Below are 13,075 nucleotides of genomic sequence, written 5' to 3'. Positions count from 1 at the left end.
GAGAGGCCTGTCCCTAAATCACCCATACTCGTGAGCAATAGGGTCAGGACTCAGGCTGGGCCATACCTCTCTGAAGCCCAGGGAGGGGTGCATCCCTGACCTCGAGTGCTAGCCTCATCTGTGAAGGCGGATAAGAAGGTCCAGAAGAATGCTAGGGTCTCACAAGTTACCTCTGTAATCGTCACAACTGTCCAGCAGAGCCTGTGCTTTACCCATTTCACAGGTAAGAAAAGTAAGGTTCAGAGGGATTCTGTAGTTAATCAGGGGGGGGAGTTTTCAAGCACCTGACTTGCTTTGCTCAGAGTCCAAAGTGCGTTCCTCCTCTGTATCAGGTTTCCTCCATCACCATGCAGAAATGCAAATTCTCTTCTGATTCTCTGGGAGGCTGCAGTTACCTTGGGAATAATCTCCCGGGACTGACTCAGGCTACATCCTAGAGACTGAGGTGTTGAGAACCAAGCTGAGCCTGGGGGGACTGGCATCTGGGCTTTGGCTCTGTCTCTCACTAGCAAGTTTGCACACGTCTCTTATGTCTCAGTTCTTTATGCCTAGCAATCACTTCCAGAGCTACGTTCTGTAAGCATCGGGATGGTTCTAACGGCTCTGTTTACACTAATGTCTACTATAGGCCTAGCATTCCATAAGTTATCTTTAAATCTTACACAAGGACAAGTGGTGTTTCTAACTTCAGGGTGAGGGTCCTGCAGCCTGGAACCTTCAGGTAACCCTTCTGCTGCCTCCCCGCTCACCCGATGGCAACGCTGGGGTTTGTCCCGACGTCTGTCTGACTGCAAAGCCCTTGTTCTGGCCGCCGAACCCCGCTGCCTCTGCCTCATCTGTAGCCTCATGGTGGGCGGTGCTTACAGGTTTCATAAGTCAGGACTCTCAGACTCTCAAAACCCGGACTCCGAGACGGGCTCTTTTTGATACTGGTTTGAGAGGCCCCTCTCCTACATATGTTGCATGCCTGTGCACACACACACATGTGCATGCCCACGTACCATGTGCACGCCGGTATCTCTGGAACAGAAGTCTCATGAAACGGTGGCTTCTGGTGTTCCCTTGCAAGGCACTTGGTTTTCTTTTCGCTTTCAGTTCAGTTTAGTCCATTTTATTAAGATGCTTGCTAAGCTCTACTGATGAGTATGTGCAGGGAAGTCTGCGTGACTCAGGAGGTTAAATGTCAGACTCTTGATTTCAGCTCAGGTCATGATCTCAGGGTCGTGAGATCGAGCCCCACGTCAGCCTTCCTGCTGGGCATGGAGCCTGCTTGGGATTCTCTGTGTCCCTCTCCCCCACTCCCCGCCTTGTGCAAGTGCTCTCTAAAATAAAAATAAAGATTGCTGGGTACAGAAATCTTTCCCTCCCAATTTCTAATCTCCGAATTTCATGACGAATCTCTCTCTCTCTGATATAGGTAGCAGTATCAAATCTAAATCAGTCCTCCTACCATATGCCACCACACTTTCACAAAGTAGAAAAATATTTCATAAATTTGCTCCGAGAGAAGGAGAGAAAATTGTACTTTTTACATTGGATGACACTGCTAATGTATCAAAAGAGAAGAAGGGAGTGACTTCTGTGACTCCTTGGCTAGAAAGATGAGGGTATAAGGCTGGGAAACAGAGGCTGATTGGGTGAAATGGTTCAGGTTGGGGAGAGACCACAGCAACAAAATTCTAGTGAAAGATGGTGAAACTAACTTCTTGTTCCAATGCTAACGTATAGCCCATTGTTAGCTATAGTTTTTCTTGTAAATGTGCCCAAGGATATACCTTTATCGGACTTTGTTTTGTGCCTGGTTTTGTTCTGAGTACCTCACATATGGTATCTGGGTAGGTGATATTGTCCCCATGCTTTTACGGAGGGGGAGACCAGGGCACAGAGAGGCTAAGTAACCTGCCCAAGGTCACACAGCTGGTAGTAAGTGGTGTAGTGGGAATTTATCCCTGGGCTCTCTGCCTCTGGAGCCAGCCTTCTTTGTCACTATGCTGTCATGGTTACTTGTCTTTTCTTTCAAGTGATTCTTTGTGGTCCCTGTTGGATGCCATACCTGGGACAGAGGGTCCTCACCTCACCTCTGGGGTTTCCCAGGACACGTTTCCCCAGGTCCTTCTCAGCTCTGATTTTTAGCTATAATTGAGTTCTAGTGACTCTCACATTCAAGAAGAGACAGGCTGGTGGGTTGAGGACACAGGAGAAGTTTTGTTAGTTAACTGGGTTAATACGACGATGTTGTATGTTTTCGTTATTCCTTGCACAGCTGTGACCCTTCTGTCGAATTCATTTACAACATAAACAGGACAGTGATGACTAATCCCTTCCCAAGCACCCGCCTGGGGTTGAGAGCTCTGGGCAGGAACTCTGGACCCCAAGAGCCTGACGTGGGCCCCCCTGCACCCCAAGGAGCTGGAGCTGAGTATTGGACTCATCTTGTTCATAGCCTGGGAGGTGGTCCCTTTCTAGGGAGAATTCTGCCTCAAAAAGTGTGTCCTGGGGCGCCTGGGTGGCTCAGTCAGTTAAGCATCTGCCTTTGGCTCCGGTCATGACCCCAGGGTCCTGGGATCGAGTTCCACATCAGGCTCTCTGCTTGTGTTTCTCCCTCTGCCTGCCACTCTCCCTGCTTGTGCACCGCCACCAACCCCCTCCCCCCCGCCAACAAATAAAGAAATAAAGTGTTTAAAAAAAAAAAAAAGAAAGAAAAATGTGCCCTCATAATAGAATCAGTGTGACATATTCCAGAGTTTTGTGTCAGCCGATGGTTTGAAAGAAGATGTGATATGGAGTGACGTTAAGGAGAATGGATGTTTTGAAGTGGCCACATGTTCATCTGCGGAGAAACATTAAATGCGTTTGTTTTCTTTCATGCTTCGGTGATGGAGCTTGCAGCAATGGGACTGCAGTCGGAAGGAAGCCATTGTGTCTGACACGCTGTGTGTAAACACCCCATTGTCTGCACAGGGGCGGAAATAACCAGGTGAAGAAGAAATGGATGTGCACAGGTGTGAGAGAACCGAAGCCCAGCTCCAGTGGCTTCCGTGCTCCTGTATGGAGGGAGCATCTATCTTGCCAGGGAGTGGGGCCCCAGGAAGGAATTAATTCCTCTCAGCAGATATGTCCTGGGGACTTGCCCTTTGAAGCTGTCCACACACCAGAGAGGAGCGGGTCCTGGAGCCGGGGGAGCCCACAGTGGGCCCACATCACGGATCCCAAGTGCAGGAAGGGGACACGGGGACCTCTTCCACCATTCTTAATTCTACTTTGGGGACATTTAGGTCCACAAAGATAGTGACCTATTCCGTTAGGGCCCTCAGCCAGGTTGAAGCCAACCCCAGGGTACGTAGGGCTGACTCCCTCTTGGTTTAACACGGTGGTGGGCATGTGTCGCGGTTTTGTTGTTCTTTTGAGATATACAAATACTCACACACGGTTGTGCTGTTTGACCTGCGAGTGCTCTTCTGGGTGTGTCACACGTACGATGGACCCGGTGAACTCTCATGGCTCCGTGGGCACAGGTACTATTTCTGCTCCCATTTGCAGAGGAGGAAACAGAGCCACACAGTGATGGTCAGGTGGTTCGCCTAAGTCACACAGATAGTAGATCGAATTGAAATGCAGAGAACTGTCCCACTCCGGGCTTCTCCCTTGAGAGTGCTGGGCCAGGGGTTGACGAACTCCTTCCGTATGGGACCTGATAGTTCTTTCTGTATGGGACCAGATAGTAAGTATTTTAGGCCCTGTGTGCCCTAAAAATCTCTGTTGCTTCAACTCTGCCTGTGTGAAAGCAGCCAGAGACAGTACATCAAACAAATGGTGTAGCCATGTCCCATTAAAGCTTTATTTATAAAAAGAGGTGGTGTGCGGGATTTGGCCCATAGGCTGTAATTTTCAGATCCTGTACTAGACCATCCTGCCTCGTTAGGCACATCTGTTAATGACACAGAGAAACAGACAGATACTCAGTAGTGTGGTGATCCAGTGTTACAAGGGATCAGGAGCCAGAAATTGCACAAAAATGATGTATTGTTTGTATTCCTTTCAGGTGAAGCCTCCTCCTGCTTTAGCTAGAGAGGGTGATGGTTCTCATGGGTGGGTGCAGTGTGTTAGGAGGCTCAGGGCCAGGAGAGACTTTTTATTCTCATTCAACTTTCTGGGCAATCTTGTGCAAGGCTCTGGGCATCTGTCACTCACGCCTGCACGGTGGTGATAATGGTCCTTGCCACCTGCTCGTCTCTCTGCCTGGAAGTGTGTGTCTTGGATTAAAGAGGTCTTGTCCATGACACCCTTCGAGCTGGGAGTCTGGAAGAGGGTAAATGTATTACATGGCTTTCATCATTTTATTTGCTTGCAAATTAGAGAGTACTTAGGGGGTATAAGACCCTTTTTTGAATATTTGGCGTGTAGAGCCCAATTTTAAAGGAAAGGCATTCTTGGTAATCTGTACGAGAGAATGTGGATTTAGATGGCATGAATTTATGGATTACCTGTGCGGTGGGAGGCTTTAAGCAATGGAGTTATTAAAGAGGGTGAAATAGGTATTTATTTCAGTTTTTAAGAAGTATGCAGTGAGAGGGCTTCATAGCCAACCTCATTATATATCATTTCTGTAAGAATATTTAGGCTCCTCTGCTAAGTTGTGAGTCTTAGCAGTAGGAAGGATTTTTATAAAACGTTTCGAAGTGAAATTTTGAAGTTAAAAGTTGAGTGGAGAAGCCTCAGAGGGAGCAAGGCTGCTGCTTGCATTTCAATGAAAGGGAGAGGAAATTCATTATAGGGCTTGAAGATGTGGTTTGCATGCTAAGACCTTTGTGGAAGAATGGGCCTCCCCAGAGGAGGTGGGAGGGAAGTTGTAGCTTATCCTTGGTGACTAAGTTTCCTTGATTGAGGACAGATAGTTCTTCTGAGGCCCTCTACCTGCCCCCAAGGTTTTTTTGCTGTTGTTGTTTTTAACTTTGCAAGAAAATATATTGAACTGAAAATTTTAGCCTAGAGGATATCTCAGAATCTTGGTAGGTTTTGTTTGTTTTGTTCTGTTGCCAAAAACTAATATTTTTTTTTAAAAAAATCCAGCAAATGTAACTACTTAATCTTAATTTGGGAATCGAAATTTAAGATGCTATCACATCAGTTAAAATGATAGAGAGCGGGTATTTGGTAAAGACCTTTTGGGAGCTGGGCTAGGCCTTTATCTACGTCGGTATCATACTTAAAATCATGGCATTTGTCCTATGGAGGAATATTCCTCTTGTTCTACAGATGAGCAAATTGAGGTATCGGGAAGTTCACTGACTATTGGGGTTAAACCGCTAGCGAGTAGCAGAACCAGAATTTAAATCTGCCTTCCTGATTCCAAAACCCATGGAGGGAGGCTGAGCAAGGGTCCTGGAGTCCTGGAACACAGGATTCTCAGTGCTCAGACTAGAACCATCGGCAAATGGGATACTTGTTACTCCCAGTACCGAGGTAGTGCTTATTACTGGGATCAATCGCTGAGGAGTTTTCCTGTGTGCTTGCCATATGTATGCACTCTGAAGCCTCCAAGACCACAAAACCCGGGGCAGTCTTGGAGCTGAACAGGAAAGCTAGGAGACCAAGTTCTTTGGGGTTCCCAGCATGAACATAGCCCCAGCATGAACATAGCCCCATTTATTGGCCCAGTTTGCATTGATGGACCAAGAGGCAGGATTCTTGGAATGAAGGCATTTGTAGTTTTCTTCTCTTGCTGCAAAATACTGCTACACTCTTGTGCTCGCAGGCGGGTATAGACTTGGGAAAGGCTGGGTTGGCTACTGATGATTTCACCCACTCCACCCCACCCCACCCCACCCCCTCCCAAACTTTCTAAGACCAGTCCTCGTGCCTCTGGGGACCGTAGATGACTACCAGAAATGGGGACCGGCCGGCAGAAAGCTTCTTCCTTCAAAGCCTGGGCTCCCACACGGATGTGGCTCTTTTCAGGCAAATTCTGTTGGCCCGTGTCCAAATTCGAAAGGACACTGGGTACAACTTCCGGAGGACACTGGGTACTTAAGGAATATTTTTAAAGAAAGGGAGTTGGCACACAGGAGCACAGATTGGAGGCTCTGTCAAGTTGGCTGAGGGAAAGCAGAAGCGCTCATTAGGACGTCGTAGTGTCGATGCATGGTCAAGAGGTTGGTTGCTCTTTATTCAAAGGGAGAGGCCATAGGAACATTCTGTTTTGTTTTGTTTTAATCCTCCCTTTTAAAAAGTGTACTGACCCAGTGAATACTCTATCTGTGGCACCTTGAAGCCCCCGTGGTGACTGGTCTGGAGAGGGCTTGTCCAGAGAAGGCAGGCAGGCTTCTTGTGGGGAAACTTCCTAACCCCGAGCCCCGCACGGACAAAAGGACGGGAAGCCGACCCGCGCCGCTGCATGTCAGTGGGCTGGGTGCTTGTTTGAGATTAGTTTCTAAGACTTATTAATTAGATTCACACAGGGGACCTTGTAATCACTTAATTACCGAGGTGCTCTTTGTTCAACCGTGTCAAAAGGTGCCTTGTCATTTTTATTTCACGTTTTGTTTGAGTGTCTCTGTGACCGTGTTACAAATGAAATATCCTTCGAGAATGCGGGATCTCCTCTGTGACGGTGGCTACTGTTGGAAATAGGCATAAATAAGATACAAGCTCTCGAGTGCTCCGCATAGGCATTAGGGGAAGTGCTGAGAAATGAGGGCAGAGTGGGGGGTGGGGAGTGGGGAGCCAGAGGAGGGACTGGAGACTGAGAAGCTGGGGAGCATGGGGGGCAGTGGCCGCCACAGCAGGGCAGGGTGTGGAAGAGGGGGGGCAGGTGGGGAGAGACACACACAGACTGAGTTACTCAGGTAGAGAGCTAGAAACAGGTAAGCGGATAGAAGACAGAGACAGACGGGCAGACCAGTAGGGACAGGTTCTTTTCTTTATGATCCTCAGACATCGCTCATCCTGCCAGTGACACTTATACCCGTTTGCTTTTTTCTGGCTTTAAAGTTCTGTGACTCATCTGTGTTTGCATGTGTGTAGACTCTTCAGGAAGTAGATTCTGGAAATCTGACGGTCTGTATTAAAGAATTAGTCTCTGGACCGAGACCACACCAGCTTCAAATCCCAGCTCTGCCACCTGCTTTCTGGGTCACTCAGGAAGTGACATAATCTTTCCAGGCCTTAGTTTCTTCTTGTTCAAATGGAGATAATAACTGTTTCTAGCTCTTAGAGGATCAGGGATGGTGTAACCAGCAGTACTGGTCGTGGTTGTTGCTACTGTGCTTGTAACACAATCCTGGATGTCTTGGGACCAGTTTCCCTTTGCAGGACTGTTCACAGAGCATAATGTATTTTTGCAAATAATGGAAAGGCTTGTTCTTGTCTGGGGCTTTTGGCACTGAATGTATGGTGCATGTGAGGGGAAGGAGTATAGATATAATACGCTGGGGTCAGGGGTCCCAGTGTCCAGTCTCAATGCTGGCACAAGCCGGCAAATGTGATGAGTTTCTCTGGACCTGCTCTCAGATGGGAAACTGAGACGATAAACGGGGGTTTTAGGTCACAGGTGATACTGAGTCCTCTTTCGGCACGTGAGTTTTGTGACCTGGATACGAATTTACCTCTATGCGGAGTTTCTCTGGGCTTTAGATTTGCGACAAGACTGGGGGTTGCTTGTATTAGTGCCCCCGGAAGAGAGAAACATGTGTGCTGCATTGTAAATACTAAATTTAGTAATAAGGAGGTTCTCCGGGAAATGAAAAAGCCAGTTCTCCCAGCAGCACCACAGTGTCAGAGACTCCTCCTCTCCACTGCAAAGGCCCTGGGGTCTGCCTGGGCCTCCAAGCACCTTGGGACCTTGGCAGTCATAGATGTGAGATCCCTCCTCCAGGCCTGACTTCAAACCATTTCGAGCCTCTGCAGGGCATGCGGGGCTCTCTGGGCTCCATCGATGTTCTTAGCTGAGTTTTAGAGTGAAAACTTCCATACATGTTCTCTCAAGGACTGGGACAAGCCCGCCAAGAAACTTAGCTGGGGACAGCTTGGAGTACACGGTTACGCTGCCTGGGCCTGTGTAAGTGTTCTCCGCCTGTGTACCGAGAAGGCGAAGCAAGAGGGCCAGCGTGGCCGGTGGTTGTAATTGGAAAGTGTGCACGAGCCCTTGGCTTGTTCCTTCAGTTTGCTGTTGGTATAGGGAGGCTCATGACGGTCTGTAAGACCTGTCGTGCTGACTCAGCTGAAGTAACATCTCTTGGTCCTGTGGGCTGCTGACCCACTGCTCCCCTTGAGAGTTCACAGGTGGTTTGTTCGGTGCCTACAGCGACTCTCATGGCTGCAGCCGTCCCAGTTCCCTTAGTTTGCTCACACGCCAGGAGCCAAGCCCTGTGGCCTCTCGGTGCTCCATGTCCCTCAGTCCTGTGGGTCACACCAGAGCCTCCCAGTCCCACCGGTGGTGCTTCTACTGATGCTGCTTTTTTCTCCCGCAGGTGCTCACATCATGCCGGGCCTTCCTTGTAACAGCACGGATCCCTAGCAAGGTAAGTGGCCATGCCTTTCCTCCAACACGCACGTGCACGCATGCACGCACGCACGCACACACGCATGCACACACACGTGCGCACTCCTCAGCGACGCAGACTTCATGAAGGAGGCATGTGCACGCATGCGCGCGCTCCTCAGCGACGCAGACTTCACGAGGGCGGCATGTACACGCATGCGCGCACTCCTCAGCGACGCAGACTTCACGAAGGCGGCATGTGCACGCATGCGCGCGCTCCTCAGCGACACAGACTTCACGAAGGAGGCATGTGCACGCATGCGCGCACTCCTCAGAGACACACTTTACGAAGGAGGCATGTGCACGCATGCGCGCACTCCTCAGCGACGCAGACTTCGCGAGGGCGGCATGTGCACGCATGCGCGTGCACGCATGCGCGCACACGCTCACTCCTCAGTGATGCCGACTTCACGGTTGAGGCTGTGTCCCGAGTGCCCTTAGCACACCCATATTTTCCTTCCTTCTCCCTCAGGGAGCACCCAGCGTTGCGATGACGAATAGCTTTTACTCCATCGTTTTTCCTCTTCTCGTTTCAAAGCTGCATATGCCCGACCGTGAAACCACTCTGTTCTGGAAAGGATCGATTTAATTTCCCCAAGAGACCAGCTCACTGTTTGCTAGTCCAGGGCTCAGGGTGCCTGCTGCCTTTTTTTGTCCCCCCGATTATAACAGATGCTAAATTTTACGATGTTTCTCCGAGGAGTGCACCTGTCGGTCCCCGCCCCCGTTGGTCATGTGAAGTGAGGCTGTTTCTAATGTGTCGTGAATGAAATCAGTGATTATGGGGATGGTGTTGGGCTCCGTTGCCTATATAGTAAAACACTCCAAAGCAGGCTGTAAGGACGTGACTGAACCATTATCCCACTGGGGAAAAATTAATTGCAGAAGGAAATTTTATGGGCTTGAGAAATAGTCAAGTACCCTATTGAGTAGAAGGCCCCTGAATAATATTTCCCCTAATTAAAAATGTTCTGATGTGGAAAGGCGGCTTATCTCTGGGGCAGTCGCTGCCCCTCTTTTGCCGACTGACCCCATATTGCCCCCTTCCTTGCTCTGCCCCCAGACCGGCTTTGTCCTATGATGTGCATAGTTCGGGGATTGGTTCTGATTTCAGATCTGGTCAGCATCGCAGATAGAGAAAAGCAGTTTTCTTCCAAAGTGCTGTGTGTTCACGTTGCCCCCTTAGACCAGGCTGGTTTTCATGCGCCACAGCACACCTTGGCTGAGAAGCAAGACCTGTGTCGATGGCACTAATTTCCTGGGGAAATAATTATACTCAGAAGAGTACTATATAGTAGGTACTGATTATGGCATAAATGTCTTCTCTTTTTTTGGGCAGCGAAGGAACACTTTTTCTTTGGTATTTATGTTAAATGTATCACACATGCAGTCAGATGTACAAAATAGAAATGTCCATCTCTGTGATGAACCCAAAAGTAAATACTTTTGCAGTCACGCCCAGTGAAGAACTAGAAATTTGCTCTCGCCCCCGAAGGCCCCAGCTCAACTTTGCGGGCAGGAGTGGGTAATTATCAGATCAGGCACGGACCCACAGAGAAGCTGGGTTGAAGAATCTCCCCCTGCCTTCTTCCTGGACTTCCTTTTTGGCTCCTTGTTTCCTTGACAAACTTGAGAGCCTCGCCAAATGTCTCCATGCTTTCCTGCTCCCTGACACTTTGCCTCGCTCAGTGACAGCCCCAGGTGCCATGGAAACGTCTTAATTGACCTCCAACTAACCTCCCTCGGCCAGATTGATCACAGGGTACCTGTGCCATGCCGCATGATGTGGACTCATGCCAGCTGGTTTAAATAGCTGCTGGGCGGTGAGAGCACCGGCCTGTTCACACCTGCTCCCACCAGTTGAATGAGTGCCCACTGAGGTTCAGCGGTTTGTTTCCAAACCTATTCATAGCAGCTGTCATGACAGCAGTACATTTATTTAATTAAAGGTATTTCACATAGCAGTGAAATAGGCTGCAAAAGAGTATCTGTGCAATACTAAATATTGGTAAAGGTGAATTATGGAAAAAGAAATTACTGTCTTGTTAAGGACCAGACAGTTGTTAAAGGCTGAGGTGGTGGGGAGCATAGTAATTCAGTAAAATTATACCCTCAAGTTGCTTTGCAAGTGTCTTCAAATTCTCCATTGTGTTTATTATTATTTATTTTCAAATATTTATTTATTTGAGAGAGAGAGGGAGTGGTGGGACATGGAAGAGCAGAGGCAAAGGGAGAGGGAGAGAATCACAGGCAGACTCCCCACTGAGCAGGGAGCCCAACATGGGGCTTGATCCCATGACCCCGAGATCATGACCTGAGCTGAGATCAAGAGTTGGGCACCCAACTGACTGAGCCACCTGGACACCCCTTCACTCCATTTTGGAGAGACTTGAATTGGATGGCAGGCGCCCTACATTTGCGGGTGTGGCCCCCAGAGGAAATACAGTGGCCAGGCTAGCCAGTGGGCTCTACTCCCAAGAGGAAATGTGGTCACTCTGTCAAGGGCTAGCCATGGAGACAATGTTTACAAGTTTTGCTTTGAACTAACTGAAGGTAGATATGAATACTTTTTAGAAAATGATTTCCTGCTTGAGGTGACTTTTCAAAACCCAGCCAAGCATCAGTTTTGATAATAATGGTAGGTAAGAAGACTTCTACTCGAATAAAATGTTTAAAATGCGCCTCCAGTGCCGCATTTGACTCGGGGAGGACAAGAGAGTTATGTCCTCCTCCTTTCCAGTTCCAGTCCTGGCACCTACTAGGCCTTCCACATGCGTCTGTGGGTTGACTGAGTGAATAATGAAAGAATAACTTTTCTATCTCTGGCCCTCAGCGCTAGACATCAAGATAGTTAGCTGGAGACTCAGGGGTTCTCCGTTGTAATGTTTTTCCTACCAAATGCATAGGGTACAGCATAGCACCCAGGGGCACAACTAAGGGTCTTGTGGGTTTGGTTCCCTCAAAGGTACTTTTCCCCCTACCTTTCTAGTTTGAGGGCGAAGAGTTCAAATAAACTGATCTAACTCCATCTCCTCAAACAGGTGTGCTGGGATTGTTTGCTGTAGTCAGATGAAAGACTGCAAAATTGGGGGAAAGATTAGTGGCTGTTGTCGAGGAAAAATAGGAAAAGTGTGGGACTGGAGCTATTTTGAAGGAGGAAAAATGCTGATTATAGGAGAAGAGAGAAAGGATCACTTATTAAAACGGGAAGGAAATACATCATTTATCTGCCCACAGAGATAAAATTTTTATATAACTGTGTGTTTCATTTAACCACAGTTTAAAATTCCTACATGTTGTATTTTTCTAAATCCATTCAAAATAGGCATTTTTTTTTGAAAGATGGAGAAGGAATGACAATGATTCCAGTAAGTGGCCAGAGTGTCACCCAAAGAGGTAAGGGTTTAGAGAGAAGGGAAAACCCAACATTGTCATCTTGATGGGACTTTCTGGAGCAAAATTTTGAAATAGGAGAGCATTCATTTCATACACATTCATCTCTCAATGAAGAAATAATAGAGTAGATGTGTAAAAACTTTCCATTGATTTTGTCCTTCCATGAAATTTAAAAAGTCAGACTTCTAGCTTCCTTTCAGCCTTTAGTAAAGTGAAGAATACTTTTTCTGAAAGACAGTAATCAAGGTCATATCTTCATGCAGGAATGGAGACGGTAAGCCCACCTGCCTTCCAAAGACACCCAGATCCTTGTTTGGCTCTCAGACTGTTTGTAATTGTAGCATTTTCACCGTGAAGTCTAGGTTTTGCCACCCTCATTCATTACAGGTTTTTATTTCAATTGCAGCTCGAGTTAACCTTCAGCTACCTGGAGATTCATGGTGTCATGTGCTCCAAGTCCGCTCAGGTACGTGCCAACAGCAGCAGCTTGTGTGTCCCGACAGCGGGGCCCTAACCTCTCTTGGGTTTCTGAAACTGGGAAACTCCTGTCTGGTTTCACTGTTGAAATTCTCTGAGATAATGTAGGAAAACCAGATTAGGGAAAATGAAGTTTCTGAATGAGAAACTTTGGGGGGCTTTGTGGGTCGGGGCTGGGAATGTGTTGTTCTTGGAAGGTAAACACATTCTGCGGAACTCAGTCTGAGAAGGACCAGTGAGCTCTTATGTGAGCTGGGGATGTAAACACGAGATTTTGTACAACAAGGTTTAGTGTTAAAATCTTGTAGCTATTATACAACAGTATCTAATAAGGTCTTTCTGGGAATATAGTGATGCATGAAATTTTTCTGGCATTAATAAAATGTGGATTTTTATTTTTTTAAGATTTATTTATTATTTTAGAGAGAGAGAGAAAGCACATGGTGGGAAGATACAGAGGGAGAGGGGGAGGGAGAGAGAGAGACTCTCAAGCAGATTCCCTATTGAGAACAGAGCCTGATAACAGGCCTTGAGGTAGGGCTCCACGTGGGGCTCGATCTCACGACCCAGGGATCATGACCTGAGCCAAAATCAGGAGTTGGATGCTCAACCACCTGAGCCACCCAGGTGTCCCTAAGATGCAGATTTTTGAAAACAGCTTGA

At 47.8% G+C, this 13,075-nt stretch overlaps 1 protein-coding gene across 1 annotated transcript in view; it reads left to right on the top strand.

Annotated features, from left to right (window-relative positions):
* LOC101686371 (F-actin-uncapping protein LRRC16A) overlaps positions 1 to 13,075 on the top strand; it is a 265,401-nt gene that overhangs the window by 96,160 nt on the left and 156,166 nt on the right. Inside the window, 2 exon segments of the mRNA XM_045068435.1 lie at positions 8,469 to 8,519; positions 12,342 to 12,401. Of these exon segments, the coding sequence (XP_044924370.1) occupies positions 8,469 to 8,519; positions 12,342 to 12,401 (111 nt within the window).

Source organism: Mustela putorius, unplaced genomic scaffold (genome assembly GCF_011764305.1).
Source record: "Mustela putorius furo isolate JIRA1106 unplaced genomic scaffold, ASM1176430v1.1 tig00003907_pilon_pilon_pilon:0A:0A:0A:0A, whole genome shotgun sequence".
NCBI classification, from domain to species: Eukaryota; Metazoa; Chordata; class Mammalia; order Carnivora; family Mustelidae; genus Mustela; species Mustela putorius.
The sequence above is the reverse complement of the archived record's forward strand: the minus strand, read 5'-3'. Positions and strand labels throughout refer to the sequence as shown.